Below are 27,600 nucleotides of genomic sequence, written 5' to 3' on the forward strand. Positions count from 1 at the left end.
TTGTTTTTTCTTATCAAATTAGAGGTACAAGATGGGGTCAGAGTGTGCAGATATTTATTTATTTATTTATCTTAATCGTGTACAACTGTCAGGTCAGTCAACAGTTTTAACATATATAATGAAATTTATTTATTTTTTAATACGGACATGGGCAAAAAGAAAACTCAAGATGTTTCTCATTAACATGAGAAGATTCCGTACAAAGTCCACATTTCAGTAAAACTAAAAATTATAGACAAAAGTACGGATGTTTTGATTATTTTTGTGTTTGTCAATTATATACAATGCCACTTTTAATAACTTGGCGTGAAGGGGGAAAAAAATCTTAGTTGAGTTATAAGGAAGAGCAAAATTAAATTGGACACATTGAAATTCAGGCTAATCAGGGCTGAACTGGCAACATGTTCGAACAGAACAAAACACAATATTTTTATTAGTTAATGACAACAAATAAAAATTGATAAAAGACTTTTGCTGTAAGCATCTTTTTTTGTTCTCGATTAGATGGAGAATATTTTTAACGGCAGAAGATGGTGGTTTTTTTTACACAAACACAAAAAAGTTTATTGAAAAAAAACATAAACCTCTATTTTGACAATGTAAGGGGTCAAAAATTCAATTACCTGTTTTAAAAAGCAGGGAGTAGAAGTAAAAGTCCAAAGGAAAAAAATAAATACTTAAGTACAGATCCCTGAAAAATCCACTTGAGTACAGAAGCAAAGTCTTTGTTACTTCCCACCATTGATGACGGTAAGCTTTTTTTCCAGTGTCAGAGTTTCCTCTGTAGTCCGCCTGCATTGATCTTCTCGGAGATGAAGGGCCTTCCCTCTGCGTGGCGCCTCTCCAGCTCTTTGTTTACTATCCTCCACTGTCAGAACTCCGTGCACACTGCACAGCTCTGGGCTGAGTCAGACGGCCGTACGACAGCGCCGCCATAACCTGGAATATATACAGCCCGTAATAAACGCTTCAGAGAATAGAACAGTGAGTCAAGTATCAAACACATGCTGAGTTAAGGCCGTTACATCCAAGTGTATCCCATAGCAGTGTTTTGAGGGTTTTGTTTTCACTTTCAGGATGTGGAGAGGTAAAATTACAGTTTGAAATGCTGAACACAATTCAATGCCTGGCTGTAAAATCATCCAAGGCAGAATCTGTCTGTCGGTCTAAAAACCCTAATATAACAAAGTTGGGATGTTGTGTGAAATATAAATAAAAACATAATCCAATGGTTTGTAAATCTTTTCAATCAATAGAGCTGCTCGATTCTGGTAAAAAAAAAATATTGAAATCAGGATTACGCAACAAATAATTGTTTTTATTTTTTTATTTTTTTTTTTGCTACAAAACAAGAAAAATTTTGAAACGTAAAAGACATTAAAAGGGACGCTTGCCCGAGCTTAACATTTGCACTTATATAACGGGTTTGTATTTAAAAATGACATCAGTACTCTGTAAAAAGTTGGACTTCAGGCACGTAGTGAGGATAAGCAGTGCAGAAATGGAAGGATGACGGATTGACACAGTTTGAAAAATTCGGGACACAAAAGTTTCAGCGAGGAGTCCAACTCCATAGCCGAGTGTGGCCGCATTGGAGCGGATCATATTCGGATAAGTTGTGTGCGCGTAGCTCAGAGTGGCCTCGGTTGAAAAAGTAGTAAGCCAAGCTTACGCTCATGGTTGAAACTGTCATACAAAACGACCTACTTTGTCGTCTGAGAAATCGGAATGCAAAAATCTGTTACATTCCAAGTTAGACGGCATGTTGTAGGGATTAACGTCGCCTACAATTGAGAAACTGGGGCCAATCTTCATCCAAATAAATGTGCACGTCTACTCATTCCCACTTCAGTCTCTGTAAATATCCCGACTGGCGCTTTTATGCCCCGCGCGTCCTCACCGTGATCAGCAAAGAAGCAATGTGCCACGTCCTAACACCATCTTTGTAGCTCTGCTCACTTCCACATTTCCTCATTCTCATGTAAATCAGCCACGGAGAGATTAATCCTTTTGATATGTTGAATCGGTCATAGGTAGGGATGTCCACGTGAATTTTGATGCCAATTGATCACCGTTTTTGGACGTTATAAGCAATGAAAGTACAACGATTTCCAACGGAGGGTTTGTGATCAGTCCCTTTAATGACTCCCAACGAGACATGGGGAGAGCGGAGGGGACATATTCCACATTACAAAGAACACCTTTTCAAGTCGTCTCTCATTTCCTAATTTCTCCAAGTTGTATTGATAAAATAGAAAATGATGACTAATTTCAGTTTCCTGATCAAAAATATATAAACTGAGCTTGATATTGAAAAATGGGCCATCTCGACTGGATAATTCCTTGAAGACAAAGCTAGCCTAGCTAGCTGTCTCATAAGTACAGCAAGTCCTATATTTGCACAATTTATCATATGACTATATGTATTCATCGTTTAATTCAAAAGGGAACCAGTCTGCGAGGTGATGCACAAACAAAATAGATATACATAGAGAGAGAGAAATAGTGAGGGAGAGGATCAAACCATAAAGTCTGGGAGACGACCACTCTATACCAGGAATCCTCCTACAAAGTGACAAAACGTTTTTGGTCTCCCTTGACTTTTATAATTCAATAAATTAGTGCAATGTACTCCAAAAACTCTCCTTGTAAAATGTACTCAGCATTTCCGAGTGAACAAAGCATTACCATTTTTTTACCAAGTAACTATCACTCTGCATTCAGTGTAAGCTGGAGTCTATACCGGTTGGTTTTGGGAAGAGTTCACCCTGGACTGGTTACAAGCCAGTCAACAACCGTCCACAATCACATTTCGAGCGCTTGATTAAGACATGTTTGTACTTGAAGTGCTAGTTTTCTATTTAGCCAGGGTTTTATCGGCATCTTATGGCACATTCAGGCATGTTCAGCATAAATGAATGAAAACATAAGTGACACTTACTGTAACCATCAAGAGAAGACCCAACATCATACCGATCATTATGTATAAATGATTGGTCAGTCCTCCAGCCCACAAAGGACCCATGATGGTGGCAAGGCCCCCGACTGAGCGTCTTATACCTTGGCTGAATCCTTTAGATTGAAGAACACAATGTTTGTAATTTAGCCTTTTTTGTCATTTGACTGATGAATTAATTACAAATAGATAGTACTCTTTAATATATAAATATTTTAATTGTTGTTTTTTTGTGTGTTTTTTCATTTATTTATTTATTTTATTTAATATATATATATTTTTTTGCTTAGCGATATAGTCAACTACTGTGCAAAAAAAAAAAACCTTCTATGACTGTGTTTGAGCAACATGCATGTGGCCAAGGTCACCTTGTGTTTTCTCCGCTGTCACTTTGGAGAAGAGCGACACCTGAGACACGGCCACAAACGGGAGCCCCAACAGCTGCAAGAACACGCCGATAATGAAGGCTGACAGCTTCCATTCGTAGCTACCTAAGAAGCAAAGCATGTTTATTTGTATTGCAACAGTCATCCAGAAGCAAATCCAGATTACTTGACAGAGGCAAATATTTAATGATTCAAAAAAGCATAGGCTAACGTTCACAAAAAGATGAAAAAACAAGGTAAAAACCTAGATACGGTATTTAATATTAAGTTATGTGTCAATTGCTGGACAATAGTTTTGATTCAAAGGTTTATAACTTCAGAACAGTTCTCAAGAGTGTTTTCTAATTTCGTTGTTTAAGTTTGGTGCCAGATTAGTGGATAGCATATCTGCCCAAATGTACTGTATTTGTAGTTTTGATTTATTTAATAATTTCTTTACAATTTATTATTATTATTATTATTATTATTATTATTATTATTATTATTATTATTATTATGATTATTATTATTATTATTATTATTATTATTATTATTATTATTATTTTATTCTTCGTTCATTCCCATGCATTTATCAACCATTTTTGTTGTTTTTATATATTTTTTTACTTTTTCTCTAAAATTTTATTTTATCTTTTATTTATTTGTTTATTTATTTATTTTATTTATCTATACTTGGCTGTTCCCCTTTGTCCCATCGGTATTGTAGATAGAATACACTTATGTTAATTGTCAGTGTCAAAAGGGAAATATTGTGTTTATGCACATAATTCAACAAATGTAAATATTATAAATATTATTTGCAGTATTTTGGGGGCTGCATTTTTGTGTTAAAAAATACAATAGTAATGAAAACAAACATCAACATTTTTTGTACAGAATTTTGAAACCATGAAACATTATTTTTAGGCACTGATTCAAAATGAGATCTCTTTTTTTTCCTCTTGCATACCAGGTTTTGTAATAATAATAATAATAATAATAATAATTTTACTTCTCCTGTCAAAGAGGTTTTAAAAATGTAATTAAAACGCATAGGTCACATGACAAGTTCAAAATAGGTTTTAAATTTATCTTGGTCTCCTTTTTTTATGCCAGTAAAGCATGTCCTTTCAACAGGGGTGTGTAGACTTACGTCTAACTATCTAATACAATCTTCCTATTGGTAAATCTCAGTTATATACTTGCTGGTAGACTGTGATCTTTTATTCACTGCTCCAGCCCTTCCTGTGTCCACAAATGTTTTGGCATGAGCACAGAGAGCTCTATCTGAAAATGAAACCTCTGCCAAGCTCCCCATTTTTGTTCTGGGCTGCTCTGCATCACGCACATGCTTGTGTGAATCTGTGCCCACTCAAAAAAATCGTGCATGTTCCTCTCTCAAGTGAAAGCCTGTAATCTCATTTTTAAAATGCAATTCGATCAATCAGACATGCTTCTAAATGGTCCAAGACCAAATCACATTTGCAGGTACGTCAACATTGAGATTGGTTTCTTTGTTTTGCTGTTTCAGCTGTAACAAATAGTTTACAAATGTATGATACGCTTTAACAAATAGCATTCTGGTCTAATGAGATTACCGTAATCCCTTTATATGTACTCAGGCAATTTCCCGCCCCGGCACCTGTCGTTTGTCATCACAGTGATAAACGTGACACGCCGAGGCAGACGCGCACCAACGTGGAGACACAGGATCCAGTTTGCCTCCATGAGCTCCAGATGGCCTTACAAATGCTGAGTGATATCATTTACAGAGTACATTCACTACAAAGCAGGGGCTTCTCAAGCTTTTTGTGCACAACATTTTCCAAGGTCCCCTTTATAGCCCTGGTGCCGATTAAACGTAGCTACCATGTGTACTGATACATGTCATCAGAATTAAAAGGTTAAAAGCTATCAGAGCAAAGTTATATTTTTTTTTAATCAAGAAACCTGTCTTTATCAAAGATATAATTTGTTGGGTTAGAAAGTGGCAATAAGAGAATAAAGTCATATTTTTCCGAGATCAATTTGTTATATTTGATGTTAAAGTCAAGGATTCACATTGGAAGAATGTCATATTTTTAATTGCCCATTCGCAGACTTTTGGAGAAACCTGTCCTCGTTTATGAGCTGAAAAACTCACCCATTTGTTCTTATCGCACTCAGGGCCAAAGCAGTAACAATCGCAGGAGTTTTTTGCTATTGTGTGGCATCTATACGCAATTACGGTGAAGTGGAAGTCATTTTTTACAGGGGCTTCAATAACTTGCAGATTTTGCAGAGCTCACTCCCTAAGGCTCACTGTATACTATAAAAAAAAACATAAAAAAAACATAACAGCAATTTAGTCTAAATAAGACATCCATTGTTGTGCCCACAAGGTAAATTCAGTTGTTACAGTCGTAAAAATAATAACAATAATATTATTTTTTAGATAAATTCATAACAATAATTTAAGGATTTTTTATAAAAAATCTTGCTGTTAAAAAAAAAGCAGTTGAAAGACACGCAGAAAAAAAAAAGTCTACACATCTCGGAATGGATTTTGTTATATAAAATAATCAACTATTTCAAGGGTGTAGTAAAAATAAAGAACTGAATTAACGGTTGCAAAAGTGTGCACACCCGCTCATAGATGTGGATTTAGCTGTGTTCGGAAATAACCAATGCTATATATGGGAGTCAGTACATGCCTGTCACAATTTAAAGGGCCTCAGGTTAACCCAAAATAAAGCTCAGCTGTCCAATTGAGTTATACGGGTTATAGCCGAGATTAATTTGAAAGAGTTTTTTTTTTTTTTTTTTAATACAAAATAAACTTGAATTTGAACAGGGGTGTGTAGACTTTTTCCATCAATAATCGCTGACATTTTCATTCTTCAAAAAACGCCATACAGCGAGGGTCTGAACAACGAAGTGCAATAAAGCGGGGAATGTGTTGCTTGGGTTGCTTAGTACCTTGAAGGTTGCAGAGGAACACGAGGCACCAGATACAGGCGGTGCAACAGATGACCAGGCCCACAGCCAGCACTGCACGGTCAGCCACCTTCCCGCTCAGCCAGCGAACAAAGAGGAAGCCCAGGATGACTTCCACCCCACACAGGCTGTACATCACACTGTTGCCCAACTCGCCAAAGCCGAAGTAGCGTTGCGTCAGTGGAGTCACCATCGTCTGCAACGTACGGTGAAAAGGTCACTGGCATACGTGAAACGTTTCAGTCAGAGTAAAGGAGGACACCCTCATTAGAGCAATTCTTCACAAGCATCACGGAGACCAGCAAGAACATGTTTTCATTTTCTCATATTAAACAGATGGTAATCCCGGCCAATAATGTTTGATCGTTCTGTCAAAACAATGAAACACTTTGAGATTTAAATTCTTGACCGGGGTTAAGATCCTGCGCCATGTGTGTGTGAAGTGCAGAACGGCAGTTCTGCGAGAAGGAGGGTTGCGACACTGTGGGAGTAGTCACAACCAACTTCAATCATTGCCAATTAAAGCGGCTTCTATAATTCCTTTTAAGTGCGGTACGCTAATTTCACAATCGAGTCTCACCATGGCAGAAGCAGACATGCGCCACATGAGCACTTGGAGACCGCCCACCACCCCTTATTGTTCAGATGTGCTGTGAACAAAAATACAACCCTTTCTCTGTAAAAGTTTGTGGAACCAAGTGGTTGCACAATTTCTTCCAGACAATCAGGGATGAAAAATACCCATAATGCTTTGTATCTTTAAGAGAGATACCTCCCATGAATGACTAGGGTAGAATTAAATTTCATGGACATTTCATCACATCGACTGGATCACAGGAGTGCACTTCATTTTGGAGTCAGCCAGTCCTTCCTCAAAGGTCTCCAAGTTCGCCTCTTAACTGCAATCCGGCAAAGGGTGCAAATATAGCAACTCCAATTATGGCCACCCTTGTGTACTTCAGAGGTCATTTTGAGATTGATTTGCTTCAGGTCAGCTGATCAAGCTTCCAAAGTATGCAATGACATCCAGTCATCATCTTAAAATCAGTAATGCACCTTTTTTTGTAATAAAAACTCTCTCTTGTTTTTTTTTTCACTCAAAATACATTTTTGAGCTTGTTACTTGTGTCAACCTTTCGGATGTTGATACGACGCAAAAAAAATGTAAATAGAAAGAGATAAAGTCGATGTGGGAGAAATTTGGATTGATTAATTGAGATACTGTCTCGGGATTTGCAGCAGCAACATGGAGTGGACGTGGAATCTTTGGAAGAAGTTCTTCCACTTCTTTTCTGTATCTGTACGTCTACTTAAGTACAGAGTGTGCGTACATTTTCTGCCTGTGGGTAAGATACAGTACATTGATGTTCTTTCTTCTGATATTCTAAAATGCGCTTCACATCAGATGAATTCTCAGAATGACTGATCTGTTACTCAAATGGATCTATTTTTCGGGCGAGATGAGGTTAAGACTGTCTAAAACAGCGTGAAATGTAGTCTTTGGGGAATTTGGGCTGATAGGTGCAGGCTGTGTGGCAGTTCTCACCTCCAGCGCAGTCTGATTGAAGAGAGTGATGAACTGAGCAGTGAGAAGAACAATCACCTCCTCCCTCAGGAACTCTAAGGAGTGAACGACAAAAATGAGAGAGAGCTGCACTGAGCTACGAAAGGGGGGAAAAATATCATAAAATCAGCTCAAGTGCTACCATTAAATTGAAAGCTTAAACCGGCGATTTATGCCGAGAAAGAGAAGCTCCAAGAGAAGAAAGAAAAAAAAAAAATAGTTGGTGAGTTACGATTGAAGTGGCAGGCTGTGTACATCTTGGCCTGTCAGTGATTTTCGTGGGAGATAAATGGCTTGCTTGTTTTTCTTGTGTCCAAAATGCAATAAAGACAAGAACAAAGTGTATTCTAATCAATTCCAAATTTTGATCCTATCTTCCCCAGAAGGAATTGTTGAGAATGGACTTGGAAAGGAGTGAAAACTGAGCTACTATTGCTGCTAAATTTGGATGTGGCTTGGCCAGATGGCCGAAGGGAACTGCTTGGTATTGCAGTCCTTGGATGCACACATGCTTTCGATGCACAATAAATGTATAGACAGATCGGAGTTTGTTCGGCAGCGATGTGGTGAAAATGTAAACGTAATCATCATATACCTAGTATATAATCGAATACAAGAGAAGTGTCAGCTATTGCCTTTATAATCAAATCCATACTATTCACATAAAAAAAAAAAACACAGCCCATAAAAAAAAAATTTAAATGAACAAAGTTTTGTCAAATTAATTCAAAAACATATGATAGTATAACGGTACAGAAGTGGCCTGAGATACACGTTTAATTCATCCCGTGAGTATGCTTGTAACTCAAAACACGCATCTCAAATGATCTTTTTGAGATGAATGGAAGGTGATATTAATCTGTGCCAGCCAACCGAAAAAACACAGCAATAATTGTTATTAGTTTTAAAAATTCAAAGTGGACTCTATGGTACAGGAAATTATATAAACATAGATTGTAGTAATAACATTATTACACTGAATGTACAAAATAAACAGTTTGTGCATTTTGATTAATGCTGACGTCAGACTACAGGAATGTAGCCTGATTTTGGCAGGACAGATGTGTCGGAGGCAAACGTCGCGTCTCATAGCTGATTTGGAGTTGTCTTGATGCAGCCTCACCCCTATTACATATTCAACGATTGGTCATTTGGCGCCGGGATGCTTAAAAACTAGCACGACCAAAGTCTGGCATGTCAGGACTTTTGTACGTCGTGCCGCATAGTGTGGCATGTCCTCCGTCGTCCTTTGACGGGGAGACAGCGTCCTCCGACTTATAACGAGAGACTGGACGTGGCGCGCACATACACACAAAATAGCGAAAAACGGAACAGGCGGTAGGGAGGAAATATTGGAAAGTATGCGTAGCATTTCAACTCGTTCTACGTTTGCTAATTGCAAAGCCAGTAGCTGATTAGCAGGCGTGATGTCATTAAACAAATTTGTTACCGTAAGTCGAGGAACATGGGCTCTCTTTTCCTTTTTTTTTTTTGTTTTGTTTTTGCCTTTGTTTTTGAACAAACGCACATTGCCATAATGGCTGCGTCAAATGTCAAGTGCCCAGCTTTGAAAATTGGTATGTACCAGGTAACAGATAGTGACCATGCGGTGATGTTTTTCAACATATTATTGAACTTTATCACTATGAAACTTTAAAATGCGTGATTAACGTTTGTTATTTTTTTGGGGTTCTATCAGAAGTTCATCTCAATGCCTGGAAGGATGAGCTATATGAACTGAGAATGTTTACCCTCAGTCAACGAAAATAGGCTCCCACGTGTCCCTGAACAAAATTGTTCTTCTACTCATTCTTTATCGACTTGGACACACATTGATCAGCTGACTGATGAGGACTTTCACTGCGGTTTGAGCCGATAAACAAAGCTCACTCGGCACCCTACTGAGCCAAAACTTTCGCCTGTAGGGTACTGCAGACTAACATTATAGACAGAAAGTTACTGCAGAGCCTTCTGCTACTGCAGCAACTCTGTCGAAGATCAACCCCTTTCAAACCAAAACAACGACGGACTGTTGAAGATATGACTATATTAAAAAATAAGATCAATGATGAAGAGCTGTCTTGCTACTAGGAATGCGTATTTCCCATCTTTTGTTGCAGAATATTCTGGGCTGGTTGTAACTTTTCCCGACACAAGAAAATCAATGAGAAGAACGTTGAGCACACGACCATTTCTTTCTCCATTTCGAGTCAACGCAGCATGCTTAGTCAATAGTGAGCTGTCCGTCTAGCCATTCCTTTGCCACATTTTCACAGAATGAAAAAATCAATATCAGGGTTGGACACACGCACGCGTACTGTACAATGCGCCCAACAGTATGGAATATAGATAATCAATGCTAGCGTTCAATGCCTGTTTACGTGTAAACTGACACTATTCTTGTAGAGCAGTTATTCCCAACCTTTATTGAGTCAAGGTGCATAGTTTATATTACAAAAATCACACAAGCATACCACCGACCAAAAAGGTCACAAAAAAATAATAATCTTGTCTCCAGTTTCTTCTGATTTTTATGTTTGTTTGTATAAATGACTTCACCTAATGTAATGGGAAAAACATGTGTGCACAACCTCTTACAACGTAGGCGTGTGCAAACTACGGCCCGGGGGCCACATGCGGCCCGTTAAACATTTTAATCCGGCCCGCTGAACTTGAAAAAAATTAAATGAATAAACCGTGTTAATGTTTTATTTTCTAAATATTGTGGTTTTTCAAAGACATATATATTGTTGTCGTGCTTTTGTTCACTTTCATTTAAAATTAAATGTATTTTTTTTCTCCGATGAGGTGAGGTAACCAAAAGACTCCATCCATCTGCTCCTGCTCCGGCCCCTCTGTCAAATTTTAGATCCCATTGTGGCCCGCCAATCAAAATGTTTGCCCACCCCTGTATAACCGGTGATGTGGCTGTGTTCAGAATTAAGCAATCACATTTAAATTCATGTTAAAAGGGAATGAGCACACACCACCAACCATATAAACTGCCTCTGATTAACCCCAAATAAAGTTCAGATGTTCTAGAGTGCTTTTGCTGTCTTTTTTTCTTGTCTTTTGAGCTAAAGCATGTCACTACCATGTTATTGTAGGTATGGTGTTCTTTTGGTGATGAGTGGCGTTCTGTTTGAGCAAAAAACATTTTTCGAGGTTTTGTCAGATAACACATTTTGCCAGAGACACACATGTGGAATACAAGTTTATGTCTGTGTAGGGCATATGTATGAAACTAATCGGAATTCCATTGATGTCTCTTCTTACCCGAAATAAAGCAGTCAAAAATCCAGACAGGCTTTCAAAGATGCTGGCTCACCTGCACTGAAGCTGAAGTTATCGAACGCTTTGGATCCAGACGATGAGGCATCGTGGAGAGGTTGCATTTCAGACGAGGGGGAGATCTCCTTTGGGGTGGAGTTGACAGCTTTGTAAGTGTGCACCTGCATACCATCCGAGCCCATCAGCGGCTCGTCTTCATCCTCTTCGTCTTCCTCCAGTTTCAGGTCCGTCATCAATACGGCCTCCTCTGTGGTGTCGATGGCCGGTAAGTCCCAGTACATTGCCAGGACCACAAACTGGAGCAGCAACCACAACAAGCACATGAAGATCTGGGAGGACGAAGAAGAAAATAATTCAGGAAATACATATAATGGTACCCATACCAATAACACTGGGGGAAAAAATTAAAAAATAAATCTCCGTTTTTTTTGTCCACGGCTTACCAGATAAGCAAAATTACACTGATTATCTGAAGTAAGACTCCACAGCTCAATACAATTGAACTCAATTACAACTATGTGGCAACTTGTTTTAGCAGTCACAATTGAGAGTGTGGTGAGAGGTGTGTGCAGCTCCCAATAAGACTGAATTATCAATATCTGCAAATAGAAAGCTAGCATAGTCGGAATAATTACTGCTGGCTTTTCTCTTAACCTTCTAACCATGAGCACACCATTGTAAATTAGTGTTAATCTTATTGTTACAAAGATACACATTTGTTAAAGGGGAGGTCAACCCCCCCAAAAAAAAAGTATGCAATAAAATGTTCTATGCACTTTCATTAGTTTAACCATAGCATTCTGATTAATAATGCATTTGTGGAATAAGAGTGAAGCATCAAAGTCCACCTGTTTTTAGCCATCTCGGGGGGCGCCCATTTTATCATCTCTGTCAACTGAAAATGACATAACAATTGCTCAGGGCACATCTAACGCCCAATCTGACACTGAGTCCTGATTGGTCGTTACATGAGCCCTGAACAACTGTGATGTCATTTTCAGTTGACAGAAGTAATAAAATGGCCGTGCTCTAAGATGGCTAAAAACGGGTGGGTTATACTGCTTAACTCATATTCTGCCAAGTTTCGACTAGTGAGCCCGCAGAGAACATATTCTTGTAAAGAAGATTTTGGGGTTGACTTCCCCATTAAAAACAGCAGTCAGGCCTAACTCAACAAAAATTGTTACCCAGTGTTATTCATGTATTTAGAACATAATCATTCACACTTTTCAGTTACTGCTGCTCTTGTCTGCATCTTTAATTTTCTAAAAAGAAGGCAAACAATTGACGTGGCACTTTCCTAAAAAAAAAAAAAAAATCTATGTATTTTAGGTTTTGCGGTTTCAATTAAATAGTCAACTAATGGTGAACTAATTCAAACAAAACAAAAGTAATTTGTCTTGCAATTTTGATCCCTTACTGCTGTGGTACTCAATAGTTTAATTGATGTCGAGTAAAAAAAGTTTTTGTTGAATTGACTCAATTCTGTTGTTGTCAAAGTGGTTGCACATTATAAAATAAACTGGATCCAGATAATTTCTTAAGTCGTTGTATACGTCTACTTTTTTTAGTTATGTCTTCATTTCCAAATAGCTCTACAGTTACGACTATAAAATAAGTATCAACGTGAAGTGTCCTTCTTTAGGATCATAGTAAAGATTTATCAAAAAGAAACCATTTACTTAATTCTTACTAAAAAAAAAAAAAGTTCTACAACTTTGTACTTGCTGAAGTGCCTTCAAGTACCACCCAGTGGTACTAAAACTTACATTTGAGAACCACTACCTTACTGTACCTAAAATGATTTTTTTTTCCATACAATTAAACACCCAGCAGTCATACATTTATGCGCTCGTCACAAAGGGATGAACAAAGTTATCTGAATCTGAATTTCACCAACGTAACTGTGTGCAAAAATGTTTTGCACAGCAGCAGTACAAGAGAGGTTTATTATTTTAATTTCATTTACATACTTATTATCTATTTATTAGTATCTATTTAGTATTTAATTTATTTAATTTTATTTTTATTTTATATATATATATATATATATATATATATATTGTGTTCTTTTAAGACAATAATGCTCAATTTTGCCTGCCACTTTCACTAAATGTCCAATTATATATAACTTTTTTTATTAGCAAGGTTATCAAACTGTAATGTCTTGTATGAATTCCTAATTTTAGGTAGCAAAATAAGGTAAACATGATTTGGGCAAGCCTTGGGGATCTTAATACGAAAATGACAGCCATAGAGTTAATTATTGTAATTTGGACTGCTCAAGGAGAGCACTGTTTGCTTCTGAGCACAGCTGAGGTGCCCTTGAGCAATGCACCAAATACCAAATTACTTGAGTATCATGTTCATTTATATGCAAAAAACAACAAGAGTGTAAAAGTGTATTCCCCTTGAGAAAATTAAATGATTGTTTTTCTTCTTCTAAATTATGCAGCAAAACCAAATGAAGTGTCGATCAATGCCTGTTGTTGAAAGTCTTAGCAGCAAGTTCTATTCTTACTCCAAGGGAGTCGACTAAGGAGGAGCGCTCAATTTCTGCACATTGCCGCTGTGCTGATGAGGTTTTGGGGGAACCTTAGATTATTGATCAGGATGCAGTTACCCCAGGAGATGTAAACTTGTTGACAACAAAGGGTCCAACTTTGAAATTACACAGGCGCAGAAACAGGTTGAACGCCGGCCCTGGAGAGACAGGAGGAAGTTCTTTAAAGATGAGACGGAATAACACAACAGCTCCACCTTGGAGATATTTTTTTTCTGTGTGATATTTCCTCAGAGGCATGTGTGGTGGAGACATGGCGATGGATGCAAGCCTGTGCGTGTGCGTGTGTGTGCGCGTGTGTATGTGTGTGTGTGCATTGTAAACACTCTCAGAAGCGCCGACCACTGACCTGTTATTCAATTAATTTATTCTATATAATTTATTTTCTTATTCATGAACTCTCTCATTGGCTTTATTCTCTCTCACATTTTTTTTTTTGTCCAATCCGATTTCTGTCGCATCTGCCATGGGTCATCTCAATCAGTCGTGTTGACTCAGGAAACACAATTTCTCATGTCTGTCAGTCCAAAAGTGGTCTAGTAGTCTGTCATTTTCGCACATTATAGTGTTTTAAACAGCTTGAGTCAAGCTAGGTTGGTCAGAATAAGTGAGCAAGTCTACTGACCCACAAGTAGGCCTGCTTGTCGACAGGCCATGATGGCAGCAAAAACACCGGCTCGTTCCTCTGGCCGGGTGCACTGAGTCAGGAAACCGAAGATGGAGGAACCTGCACCTGCACCGACACCTGAGAGGAAAACAGTGTCCAACGATTGCACACACCAAAGCCCTGATAGGCAGCTGCTGCGTGTTTGTGTGCGTCAAACCTGTCACAAGGCGACTGCTTACTAACAGCCACTTTGAATAGCCGATAAAATACATGAAGTTACCTGGGAAAATAATGAAAACAAAAAACAGAGTGAAACAAACACTTGACAACTGCACACAAAAGACCTATTTCTCTCAAAATGTTGTTTACATGTCTGTCCGAATAAGTGTTCGTGAGCGTTAATCTTTCTCCTTCCCATCCACCACACAGGTGTGGCATATCAAGATGCTGATTAGACTGTGTTGCAAATGTTCGCCTTTGGCTGTGTTGGATGGGTCGGTGGGGGGGATTGGAAAACACATCAGTATCTGGTGCGACGAGATATTTGATTGACGTGGCCTTTGAAATGTTAATCCACTCCTAGTTGCTGGTAGGATATACTAGTAGGAACTTCAACATGTATACGCTCATTAAGTTATTATTATCATGCCTAATGCTGCGGTCGGCGGTCAGACCCAAAGCAAACTGAGCTTTTCTGGTGGCATATTTCCAACGTTAGAATGCGGTACAGACGCAAGATAATCGTCACAGTCAATTTCCAGAAGTTGCGGGGACAAAAAAAAAAAAAAGGTTAGATAATGGTGAATAAATTGACTAGTTTAGCACTGTTGAACTGTCAACCAAGATAGCATTTAGAGATAGCTAAAGCTTACTCGCGATGAAAATTGTTATATAAAATTCCTGGTGAGAACTTATTGTATATTTGATTTTCAACAAATTTGTAGTGTTTTTAAATTTGAATATCTGGTCACCCTAGAATAGTATTAATATCTAAATCGACAGCCGTTACTAGCAGCTTGTGTTGTCTGTTGCCACACCAGACAAGCGCATTGACAATGCCGCGATCTGCAATGAGTTATCTCTATGCCAGATGTGCATGCGCCATATTTAAACGGAATGAGATAGTTTGCAGTGTTCACATCCACAATGAAGCAAACTGCCCTTTTTTTAAAGGCTTGTGTGCACACAAATAGCTGCACAGTTGAGCACTAGATAGTTATCAGTCTTCATCTATGTACTAAGTATTTAGATACATGTCCTGAATTCACCCCACAAGGTCTTCAATCTGATTTTCCTTCGATGAAAAAAGATCCCAAATTCAAATGCCACTTTATATTGTCATGAGAATAAACTCAGGATGCCAGTTGAACTGGTCCAATGAACCATCAAAATGTCACGTGACGGGATTATGTTCGTGTGGATTTGCAACTCACCAGCAATCTCAAAAAGATTGGAGAAGAGAATCATGGGCTTGGTGGTTCTGCTACGGTCTGACCAGCAGCCAAATAGTGGTCCAGTGAGAAGCCCACTTAGACTGAAAGCAGACAGACCCAAACCCAAGAAATATGGAGGCGCCTCCAGGATCTGGAGATATCGCCATATTGTGGGCAGAATGACAGCTGAAAACAACAGAAGGGGATCAATGAATGACCACAACAACTTCTGAAATTGTGTATGGCAGGAATAAAAACTCCTCAGTGGAAGAATGAAGACAACATTCTGAATGTTTTTTTTCCGACCCTAATGAGTTTGTTTTTCAAGTTGGCATAAGTCCTCACACTCTGTACAACAAGTACGTCGAAGGACAGATACTTGTTTGAAAAAAGCGGTACAAGTACAACATTGACTCCACTTAGTTACTTCATTTGCCAGTTTGAATGGATGGAAAATCAACTTAAGTCCAGTAACAAAGTATTTATACTCCATTACTGCTTATTTTGAATATCAAGATGAACTTACCATACTCTATGCCGCTGAGCATAAATATTAGTCCGATGGTAATAAAAGTTAGATTCCTCTTCTGGAGATAATCCATGGTGCTGTGACTTTTTACACAATGGCCTCTGTACATGTGCTGCAGAAACGCGGTGCTGTGGCAAAATCAGATAATGAGGCACACCACATTTCCAATTACAGTGCCTTACCCGGGTTGCACCATTTGAAAAAAGTCCTTTTGGAGCATGATGAAAACAGAGATCATGTGTTGAAGCCCCGCAGAGTGACGAATGAAAAAGCTGGTCAGAGCACATCAAATCTGTCCGGTCTGAGATGACAGCAGTACTCCAGTCGGTTTTCCATTTGGCATTTATGTTAAAGATTAAATTCTCTTTGAGTCACATCGGAGATGAAGTGTGGCGTCACGTTGTGAGCCGGACGATCAAGGAAATGTCTTTGGGTTACACTGAGGGTTACACAAGTACACTGAGCTTTATACATTTTTAATTTTGTTGTCTAGAGTTTCATCAAACACATTGAGGAGCTGAAAAGAATTGAGGTAGCCGGTGAGGGATCGTGTTTTCTGTGGATTGCGAATTAAAATCAACGTTGGACATAAGAGCGCACGACAAGGATGCCTGTCGTCCTCTTTAACTCGTTGACTGCCATTGACGGCTGAAGACGTCAAAGATTCATTCTTGTTTACTCGGCTGGCAGCGAATGAGTTAATCTTTAACACGTCAGGTCAGGGGCATCCAACAATGCCTCTGAGTTCAGTACAGTGCTTGATTTGCTGACTTGTGGCTCAGTTGTCGGCTAAACTGAGGAGACTGTTATTTTAAAAAGTCTCATTTGAGAAGAGGACTTGGCTTACAATTGGCCTCTGCAGGCTGAGCAGTTGTAAGGGCAAGGCCAAATCAGAGCTTTCCAGAGACTTGTTCTCTTCTCAAGCCCTGACTACAGTGCCGCTACACACTGTCTGTGAAGTTCTCTTTTTCCTGAAAAGTAGTCATTTTTAAACGTGAGGATTCCGGCCGACAGCGACGACATACTGACTCATCGCGATGTGAATTCTGATCATTGTGGCTCTCCTACCATTTGCTATGTTTAAAAAAAAAAAAAAAAGACAATCCTACCCTAAAGAAATGTCACCAAAACAACGAATCTCATCCTCCCCCCCCCCTCCCCCCCCTCAGATTTTTGATCACTTCTCTACTATTTTGAGTTGAACCCTCTTGATGTGTTTCATAGCAGCTAACAAACCCGGGGCGGAGTTGACTAATTCTTGGCTGCACATGCCTGTAGCTCCCTCTCTCAGGCACAGTTAAAACAGCCACTCTTACTCAAGCCATCTGTCTCACTCTTTCAGTGGACCCCTGGGCAGTTGGTTGTTTCACCAAAAAGAAACGCTGGCAGAGCAGTTGGCCCTTAAAATAATGACTCTGACTAACTTATTGCAGGCCGCTGGTCAGGAACACCACCTGCTTTGTTATCGCTCTTTCATCAAGTTATCTTTTATTATCTAACCATTGTTACTTCATAATTCAATCACTGGGCACAATAATAGCCATACTTTGAGTCATCTAATTTGGCCATCCATTCATTTTCTATAACTTTTATTCTGTTCAGGCTTACTAGAAGCTGAAGCCAACCCCAGCCAACTCACCTTGGACTGGTTTCCAGTCAATCACAAAACAAAAATGTCACAAGAATTATATTTACAGGGAATCCCGACTATTCATGTGAAATTGGGATGCCAAGTGTATGTAGCTATATCTAATAGCTTTCTTAAAATGTCTGACTTTTTTGTCTCTGCTCACCATGCATACAACCAAGCGCACTCGACGTTGCAGTTTTGTTAACAGCTTCTTTCCCAGTCTGTACTACTTTTGGTTCATCTTTTGAATGTTCTGCCCCAAATGACCGGAATACTCGACAACAAATCGTTAAAGTCACCTCATTCATTCAAACATGAGTGTCAAAAAAATAAAATAAAAGTTGATGAGAGATATTGTACACGCTAAAAACAGTTTAAAAGTCAAAAGTAACCCAATTCAGTTTAAAAAAAAAAATGGAATTTCATTCTTGAGCCAATTTGATCCAATTTTCATTTCTAATAAAACAGTCCAAAAACATGACTCGCAAGTATAAAATGTAGGGGCATGCACTGTAAATTAAATGGCGAAGTAAAAATTCAGATTTACACTCATCTTAACTGTATTACTGATAAATGGCGTGAAACTATTATTCTGTTGCATGAACATCTTCAGGTGGCTGCACAAATTCATTGTACCTTTTAACAACTAGTTTATAATAGACATGAACATTGATAATTTTCCCTTTATTAGTCCCACAATGGGGAAATTCGAGATTCGAACCCAGGCCTCCTGGGGAGACTGGGTCCTGAACGCGGCGCCTTAGACCACTCGGCCATCCTGGCATCCTGATTTATTTTATTTTTTTATTCTGACTAACTATTAATTGCATCCTTTCCAGTGATTGCGAGTCACTGCTATATTCTACAATTTTGCCGAGTGGTGGCGCACAGTCCAAGTGAGCAGTTTATTGCTGTCGGCTGCCTGTGGACATGAGAGGAAATAAATCTCCTGAATCCAATTCCCACTGGCGTGCGTTTACCGCTGTTTCCAGGGAAAATAGGAAGTCAGTGTAAGTGAGAAACAGCATTGAGGTCGTCATGATGTGATTGAGCTGCGCAGGAGAAACTCCCTTCCTCAACATCGTCATGGTGTAAATAAGGCAGCTTTTCAAGGTAGAAAGGCACATGGACAGTAATGTATTTTTTTTTACAACCCCTATTTCCATTTTACCACCATGACAAAGTTTTTCTTCTCTCTTCAGATTGAATGCAACAGGTCAGCCAACCTGCTGGGACTAAAACAGCAGGAGGCCACGGTAATATCAAGTAGGGTCAGTAGTCACAAATGCAAAGAGAAAAATATGAGGTGAGAACCAAAATGCAACCAAAATTGATAGGAACTAACCCCAAAATACTTCTTGCCATGCTTTGCAACAAAAATCTGAGCAAACATTGACCAGTTTTGATTAACACTTTCAGAGTGTTATTATCTATTTCTAGCGCTTGTTGTCATTTAGGAACGGAGATGATTTGAGTGTTTTGAGGTACATGTGTGGTCAAAAAAAAATGAATTCCACTCATATTGTTGAATTTAAGCACTTGTCACATACAGGAGATCGTAGTACACCGCAAAGCTGTCGTAATCAGGATTCAAACAAGTCATGACATTTGTCTCACCATCCCAGCCCCACTGAGAGGCCATTAAGCATCCTACCTGGCTCACCTGTGCTGGTTTCTATAGGAACAGACATGAGGGTGGAGGGTGTTTTCACTCTCGCCTTTGAGCTGGGTAAACAAGCACCTTGCTCCCTCAGCGGCCACGTCTCGTCCGTTCAGTTTGTCACCGCGGGCTCTGCAGCCTGCCGAAGATAAGCCATGTTCGGCTGTTGACGCCGAGGTATTTGACTTTCAGATAGACAGAGCAGCTTGGCAGGCGGATATCTGGGCACGGTGGTGACTGAGAACACAGTTAGTATGTTCTTGAACACGGCCTCCCCCCGGAGATCATTCGGCATCCCAATTAACATCAACCTGCAGGGTGCTCGCAGGCGGCACGCACGGTAGGAGGACCATCGACCTGGACGGGCAGACTCTTTGGAGATCATTAGAAACGCTGCTCAAGTTTGACTTGGCTTCTCATTAAGATTCTGGGAGGGAGTTTTGGGGCATACTGTCTGTATTAGCAGCTCCACGAAGCCCCACTCTGCAAAAAGCGGCCTTTCAAAAAGAAAAAAAAATTGAAAAAGCGATGAAATGTGCAATATACTGAGTGCTTGATTTGAACAAATATGATCTGTCAAAGCAACAATCTGCATTATCTTCTCACAAAAAAAATTATGTGAGACGGTGTTTATTTACACAACAACAGATGAGGTGGGTGAGCATTGTTTATAAGAGTTGCTCATCTTTTGATTTTGATATGTTGCAAAAATCTAAACTTAAAAATAAATTAGACACTGTCATGATGGTATGTACTCTGTAGAATTTTGAGGGGCACACAAATTTAACACACTTTGGAATAAGAATGTAACAAAGTGTGGTAAATGTGAAGCCCTTTAGATAGCTAATGTCTGATGATAGAGAATAAATAGAAAAAGCTTAGCTTAAAAAAAAGGGAAAAAAATTATTAAAATGAGAATTATGTTAATCATTTTAAGGAAAATTGTCTGCTCAATAGAACAAAGGAAAGGAGGAAAAGTGAGCAAACATGAAGAAGACTCCAATCAACACCAATACCTATTGCCTACGTTATTTATTATTTTTATCTTAATTAAATCAGAACATTGTAATACCTTATTATAAAAAGGAAAACATGCAGAAAACAAGTGAAATGCTCTTACATAAAAACAACCTGGTTGGAAGTACGGCACTAACTTGGCAGTATTGATTTTGGTAGTCTAGCAACATAATTGCTAGGCAAAATTAATGTTTTAGGAAAATAATAATAATAATAATAATAATAATGATAATAATAATAATAATAATAATAATAATAATAATAATAATAATAATAATAATAATAATAATAATAATAAATTCAATTCCTCGATTCAACTTTTACAAAATGACCATGACCTAGATGACTGAGATGAGACTCTATGTTATAGACATAAAAAACTAACTACATTTACACTAACACATTGACATTTTGTATTTTTGTGATATTGTGACAAGAAGTTCAGATCTTTAATGTTGATTAAGTTTTTTTACAGTTCACGCATAAGAAGGAAAATACAATTGTGGCCGCCACAGTGTAGATACATTCATGCAAAATGCTAATTTGTGGTTTTATCATTTATATTAATCCATTCTGTTCAATAGCCTGCATTTCGATTTATTTATTTTTTTTGCTGACCTAACTGTCCAGCCAGAGCTATTCAATGTTCACAAATTAATATTTCATGTGCATGTTATGTCTATTTTGTGGTCACAAATTACTTTTTCTTACGCTCCTGGCAGCTATTTCGTGTCAATAAATTTGAATTATACATATTTAATGGACATAAATTATTATTTTGTCCACACATTATACATATTTGTGTCGCCCCAAATTAATAATTTGTGCACACATTATATCTATTTGGTGGCCACAAATGACTATTTTGTGCGTATGTGCTACCTATTTTATGGCCACATATCGCTATTTTGCATTTTGTGCTTACGATGTACGGTATGAGGCGGCACGGTGGGCGACTGGTTAGCACGTCAGCCTCACAGTTCATAGGTGCAGGGTTCGGTTCCGATTCTGGCCTTCCTGTGTGGAGTTTCCATGTTCTCCAATATGCGCCTGTGTGGGTTCCGATTTCCTTCCACATTCCAAAGACATGCGTGGTAGGTATGCATGGAACACTCTAAATTGTCCCTATAGGTGCGACAATGAGTTCAGATGGTTGTTTGTCTTTGTGTGCCCTGCGATTGGCTGGCAACCAGTCCAGGATGTACCCCGCCTACTGCCCAAAGACAGCTGGGATAGGCTCCAGCACGCCAGGGACACTTGTGGGCATAAGCGCCATAGATAACGGATGGATGGATGGATAACAGGTATATCTATATTTTGGCCCTAATTAAATTTTTCCCCCCCATGTCGTGTGTCTGGGTACGCAGTTTTCAAATGAGCCAGGTAACACAACAAATTGTATCTTGGTTATGACTATGTCAGAGATTAAAACCTTAAATCTTTACCAGGCACATATTATCGCCGGTGGATTCTAGGCTTCAACAAATGTGGCTATATATCATATTTTAAAGGGTTAGATGACACGTAATCACGGTTACTGCATTACTGAAAATGTCTTTTCATAGCTTGACTCGTAACAGCTTTTGCTGCTTTGATTTTGTCACTCATATGTCATCCGAAGTGCGACATTAAATATTTATACTGTCCCTTCAAAGTCATTTTTGTGAATGAAGCATTTCATTTGGACATGTTTCCGCAGCTATGGAAAGCGTTATACTCATTTGTAGAAAGGTAACAGATAAGATTATTCATGTTAAGCCTTGTGCGCAACAAAATAGCGCGCTCATAAATAGACGTATACATGAAAAGACGTATTACTATTAATTATGGATAAAACACATCAGTCTAGTGGTCCTACAGAGAGCACTTAAAAACAGTAGCGTGGTAAGATATATTTTTTAATAACTTTTCACTTGACATCTTTTGCTCCTTAAGACCAAATATATTAGAAGTTGCCCAAAGCTATGCAGAGAATGGTGAGCAAACATACTGTACTAACGAAACCGCAACTGGCTGGGGTGAGGCAACATTCTCGTGAGGGCATCATGTGACCGCGACTATGACTTTGTTTGTTGGTAGTTACAATGCATACCATTCAAGCGACTAGTCAATAACGTAGTTATTTATTTATCATACAATATATTAGCAAGAGACAGTTTTGGTTTATTAACTTATGTTAATAAACGTTTTTCAAATAAGCTTAATTTTAGTTTAGTTTGTATTAGTTTTAGTATTCGTTTTGGTTTGTTTTTAAGTTTGTTTTGTGGAATGCAATTTAAAAAAAAAAAAGAAGCTCATTTAATATTGTGTGATAAAGTAAACATCATGTACGTCTGAAATATTGCAATAAATAAATATCAAATAAACCCAAAGATAAAACATTTTCACTATAATTAAGTTTAATTCTAGTTCGTTTTATAACTGTGAGATGTAGTTTTACTACCTAATCAATGTTTTTAAAGCACTCTGTTTTTTTATTTAATTTTGCCAACTAAAATGTTATTTCATTAACTATAATAACCTTGGCTCTCACCATACAAATTAAACCTTATGCTCTCACTCATACACACACACACACACACACGCACACACCCCAACGCACCCCCCCACGCACCCACACATGCACGCACACACACGCACGCACACGCAAAATGTCCTGGTATGTCAACAAAACAAGCGCACACATACACACACAAATGCATGCAGTATAGTATGCAGCATGAACTATCAGGGACATAATTCAGAATCAGCCAAAATCTTTCACTTGAGCATGTGTGAGTGTTTCATTTGTGTGTGGGAGCATGTTTCAGTCCTTTGTTTATGAGAGTATTTCAACAGCGTTTGTTCATGTTTCACTTGTGTGTGGGGGAAAACATTTTATTAATGTGTGAGAGCATTTCATTTTGGTGAGAGTTTCAGTAGTAGTGTGAGAGCATTTCAGTAGCTTGTGTGTCACTGTTTCATAAACACAGAAAAAACAACACCCAGAAACAACATGTAAAAACATTTTCAGTAGTTTAAGATATTTTCACTTGTGTGTACGTGTGCGGGGGTGTGCGGGGGTGGGGCTGGGGATGTGTGTGTATGTGTGTGCGTGAGACACAGGGAGCTCCTCCATAAGGTGACGTCCCAAGAAAAAGAGGGAAACGGGATTGTCGAAGGCCACGGGGAGCAGCGAGTACGGACTCAGAAGTCGGTGGCGAGTATCGGGGAAGAGCGAGCCATCTTGTTGGGCTTCAGCATGATGGCCTTCTCTGTGCTCATGTTCTTCGTGGTCGGAATCACGATGGTCAAACCGCATGTTAACAGGTACACTTAAAATGCATAAGTACTACAAATTGTACTTGAGTAGCACGATGATTTTATTTTGTGCAACCACATGTCAAAATAAAACAAAGTAAATTCAACAAACTTTTTTTTTTTTTCAATGTAGGAATTCACTGGTTATATTGCTGTATTATGCTATCGTGATATTTGCGTTTTACGAAAACGCCCTGAAGGAAAATGTACAGTAGGCCAAATGAGTATGAACATCTTCTCTCCTCGCAGAAGCAACTGGCATCATTGTTTGTGTCCGCGTGTCTTTGGTTGTGCATCCATGTCTTTGTGTGTCTTAATATGTGCACGAAAGCCCTCTCGTGGCTTTTCCCGGACTCACGCCGCCTTTTTGTGCTGCAGTAAGTGGGAGGAGGAGGACAGCTGTGTGCTGCTGCACACTGAAATCTTGGATGAGTGGGTGGACTGCAGAGGCGTGAGCAGCGTGCCGTGCTTGGCGGTCACCGTTAATCTCACGCGAGCCAATCAAAAAGCCTTTCTGCACTTTGACGAGGAGTCAGTGCTGCTTACACCCAAGGTAAGGGTGAATGAAAGTTCAGTCATAGTGGACACGTGTCTTTGACGTTATACTGCATCTTAGCTTGTTTATGCCAAAAAAAATAATTTTCTGAGATCGCCTCTCAACATCCTAATGCTGATTAAGCATCACTATTTTTTTACAACATTTCAACCAAAATGTCCAAATAAATCCTACTTAAAATAAATCACTCAAGCAAGATTCAGTGTTGGACAGTTCGATTCTGTTTTCCCGATTTTCCGATAATGATAAAGATTTCTGTGTAAAGTACAAATAATGAAAAATAAAGTATTTTGATTTCTGATTATCACGTGGAAATTGAATGTAATATATGTATTTAGAAGATTTCTGGCTGGTGATGGAGGTGCATATTCCACTCAGTAGCAGCTCAGACAGAAAAATCAGTTTGACCAAATACACTTTTTCTGAAGGGAACAATGCAATCACCTCTAGTTCTGCTGTGGTTAGATGTTCAGATGCTGATAAAATGGCGACAATGTGGGGATGATAAACCATGAATAATTTTATAGATAAGAAATAGCTATGAAATGAAATGCACTAACCATCCATTCGTCCATTCGTTATCATTACCCATTATCATCCTCACGAGGGTCGCAGGCGTGCTGCGGCCTATCCCAGCCGTTCCTGACACTGTAGTTTTGAGGAGTTGAGTTTCAGTAGGGGAGGCGCCATAGACGACTAGTTAGCATCTCGGCCTCACAGTTTTATGCAGGGTTCGATTCCGGCTCCGACCTTCCTGTATGGAGTTTGCACATTGACAGCCGGGATAGGCTCCTATCAGTGAATCATTTAATAATTGTGAAATTAATCTCAATCATGATTATTATTATTTTGTCCAACCCTAATGAACAGCATTTTGCCTTTCCTCACTGAGGCTGCAATAGTGGATTGTCGGAAAATAAATATTTACACTGCATTAAAACTTGGTATGCATTTTGCTGTATTTTGTCGAACTTAACATGTCTACTTTGTCATAGTTAAATCTCAACTGACAATAATATTCTCGTAGAAATTAAAAAAAATGTTTGTTAGACTATAAACAGCCCTCTTGCTCATTAAATAAAATTGATAAGTGAAGGTCCACCATGTGCTCATTAAATGCCAAAAATGTCCACTCTGTAACCAAGTTCGTATATTTTGCTCCTTCCATTTACTTTATTTGCAGTTCATTTATTTTAAGTTTGGGAGCTCACCAATAGGCGACTGACAATGAATATGAAGTCCACAATTTGTTTAAAGTCTATCAAAGGCACTCTATGGTTTGATCTACAATTCTCTTACCACTTCCAGAACCATGGACAACAACACAGAATGTTCACAAGTGATTGCAAGAAGCGCATCGTTTTGTTTTGTTTTTCTTGGCAGTGTTTCTACATCCCCAAATGTAAAATGGACCAAACGGAACTTGAAGGTGAAGCCCTGAAGGTGAAAACCAACTTGGACTCTCAGCTGGCAAGCCCCTCCTCGTGCCTCACAGACCTTGTCAGGCACCCCGGGGATGTCATCTTGAGTCGAAAGTACACCCTGAAGAGGACCCTGCGCGCACTACTGTGGCCGAGCCTGATGCTGGCCGGCGGAGCCCTGCTGGTGGGCCTGGTCAAAATGACACAGTGTCTTGCTCATCTGTCGGCCGAGATATGCAGTGTGACGGCGGGGGGGCGCATGACTTCCAGATACACTCAGGGTACGTTCTATAAACTTATCCAGAGGTCAGCCGTGTCTTCGCCAATGTGAGTGTGATGTTAACGTTGGCAGAAAATAAGCAACCTGCCCAAAGTTGGCATCCTGTGACCAGTTTAATGAGATCCAAGCAATGGAATAGAACTGCAATTGTGTTTCTGAGATGCATTTGGCCTCAATATGCAGCAGTAGTTGACTCGTACTTTGTTACTGTAGTAAAGTAATTTCAGATTGTTTCTAAATGCATAATACATGTTTCGAGACAATTGTTTCAGACTAAATGGTTCTCACGGGTCAAAAATGCAAATTGCGATATTTGAATTCGACACTTATTTTCCATGGAGTTGCAGCTAGTGAAATCACTACTTTGAAGAAAAAGATTGATCCCCAAATTTTAGGAACTGTTGAAAGGCCATTGGAAAACAAATTCCAACAGCAGAAAAATACATTATCAGCGATTTTAATAAAACGTGAGAAGGTTTGACCTCTCAACAGATTAAATGCTGATATAGCCTCAACCAAAAAAAAAATAAAATACTTTGAAGATCACATTGCTCGTACGATTCATCTCCAGATTCATCATCAACCAAAGTTTGCTTGTTTTATTGTTGCTGCTTTTTTTTGGTTTTATTTATTTTTATTGATTTTTTAGTGTTGAGACCAAATTACCACAATGGGAAAGTTATTCGTTTTTGTTGCGGCATGTGACAAAAATTTTTATTTATATCTTATGATAGATATGCCAAATGCATTTGGCCACATAGAGAAAATAAAAATGTTTTGATGGTTGGCACGTTTTTTTTTTTTTTTTTTTTTTTTTTTGGGAAGCTCAAGTTACAAACGCCTCTTTTTTTTCAAACATTTCAAGTTACGTACAAAATCTTTGTGGGAAATGTGCTACGGTACTTTATGTGAACTGCCTCAGCGTGAATAAGCAGACGCTGTACATTTTGTGCGCTAAAACCATCATTGGCTCTGTGCGTAACTCACTGCGACATTTGTGCTATTTTATATATTTATTGTAACTCTTACTTGGACCTCAGAATAATTTAAAGGTTATGGTTGGCTATAGATTCCACCAAAATATAATAAAGAAAGGTGCTGTGTCGTGTATGCAACGACAAGTTCCACACACACACGTTCAAGGTATTTTGAGTCCAGGTTTGCGGGTTCCCCAAGACGCGTCACGTTCGAGACAAGTCGGCTATGAACACATCAGCTAACAATGCACATTGTCAAATAATCACTTATTTTCATAAGCTTTGAATTGAATTTTAACTTTTGGGCTGCCGAGAAATGAAAATAGAGATCTCAAGGAGAGTAATGTTGGACAAATCTCAAAATTTAAAATGTTATATTAATTTATTACTTTATATTCATGTTATGACTTTAAATTATTATAAAGTAAAAAAGAAAACCAGACGGACACATTTTACTTTTTGTGAGTGGCCGGGA

At 38.7% G+C, this 27,600-nt stretch overlaps 2 protein-coding genes across 3 annotated transcripts; one reads left to right on the forward strand and one right to left on the reverse strand.

Moving 5' to 3' along the window:
• Window positions 1–310: 310 nt before the first annotated feature.
• LOC148325768 (major facilitator superfamily domain-containing protein 8-like) lies at window positions 311–16,372 on the reverse strand. Of its 2 annotated transcripts, XM_088311518.1 has the most exons (11): window positions 16,282–16,372; window positions 15,756–15,941; window positions 14,540–14,602; window positions 14,341–14,460; window positions 13,776–13,855; window positions 11,190–11,481; window positions 7,844–7,917; window positions 6,280–6,493; window positions 3,325–3,447; window positions 2,942–3,072; window positions 311–939 (listed from the first exon to the last, which is right to left on the reverse strand). In XM_088311518.1, the coding sequence occupies exons 1-11, from the start codon at window positions 16,355–16,357 to the stop codon at window positions 859–861; spliced, it is 1,440 nt and encodes a 479-aa protein (XP_088167644.1). In that variant the 5' UTR covers window positions 16,358–16,372; the 3' UTR covers window positions 311–858. The 2 variants fall into 2 exon arrangements, with proteins under 2 accessions (XP_088167644.1, XP_088167643.1); XM_088311517.1 differs by lacking the exons at window positions 15,756–15,941; window positions 16,282–16,372 and adding an exon at window positions 14,692–14,761.
• A 3,456-nt stretch (window positions 16,373–19,828) lies between these two features.
• On the forward strand, window positions 19,829–26,199 carry kcnmb3 (potassium calcium-activated channel subfamily M regulatory beta subunit 3). Its single transcript, XM_088310450.1, has 4 exons — window positions 19,829–19,914; window positions 23,697–23,900; window positions 24,270–24,444; window positions 25,831–26,199. The coding sequence occupies exons 1-4, from the start codon at window positions 19,829–19,831 to the stop codon at window positions 26,197–26,199; spliced, it is 834 nt and encodes a 277-aa protein (XP_088166576.1).
• The last annotated feature ends 1,401 nt before the right edge of the window (window positions 26,200–27,600 follow it).

Source organism: Idiotropiscis lumnitzeri, chromosome 12 (assembly GCF_059441095.1).
Source record: "Idiotropiscis lumnitzeri isolate Australia: NSW breed Sydney's pygmy pipehorse chromosome 12, RoL_Ilum_1.0, whole genome shotgun sequence".
NCBI classification, from domain to species: Eukaryota; Metazoa; Chordata; class Actinopteri; order Syngnathiformes; family Syngnathidae; genus Idiotropiscis; species Idiotropiscis lumnitzeri.

Bases quoted from the DNA above. Each gene is read 5' to 3' on its own strand.
- LOC148325768 (XM_088311518.1), bottom strand. From the start codon at position 16,357: ATGGATTATCTCCAGAAGAGGAATCTAACTTTTATTACCATCGGACTA. The intron at 14,603-15,755 runs GTGAGTTGCAAA...TTATTTTCCCAG, and splicing joins CAATCTTTTTGAGATTGCTG to GTAACTTCATGTATTTTATC. The intron at 6,494-7,843 runs GTGAGAACTGCC...CGTACGTTGCAG, and splicing joins TCAATCAGACTGCGCTGGAG to ACGATGGTGACTCCACTGAC.
- kcnmb3 (XM_088310450.1), top strand. From the start codon at position 19,829: ATGTTCTTGAACACGGCCTCCCCCCGGAGATCATTCGGCATCCCAATT. The intron at 19,915-23,696 runs GTAGGAGGACCA...CGTGAGACACAG, and splicing joins GCTCGCAGGCGGCACGCACG to GGAGCTCCTCCATAAGGTGA. The intron at 23,901-24,269 runs GTACACTTAAAA...TTTGTGCTGCAG, and splicing joins GTCAAACCGCATGTTAACAG to TAAGTGGGAGGAGGAGGACA.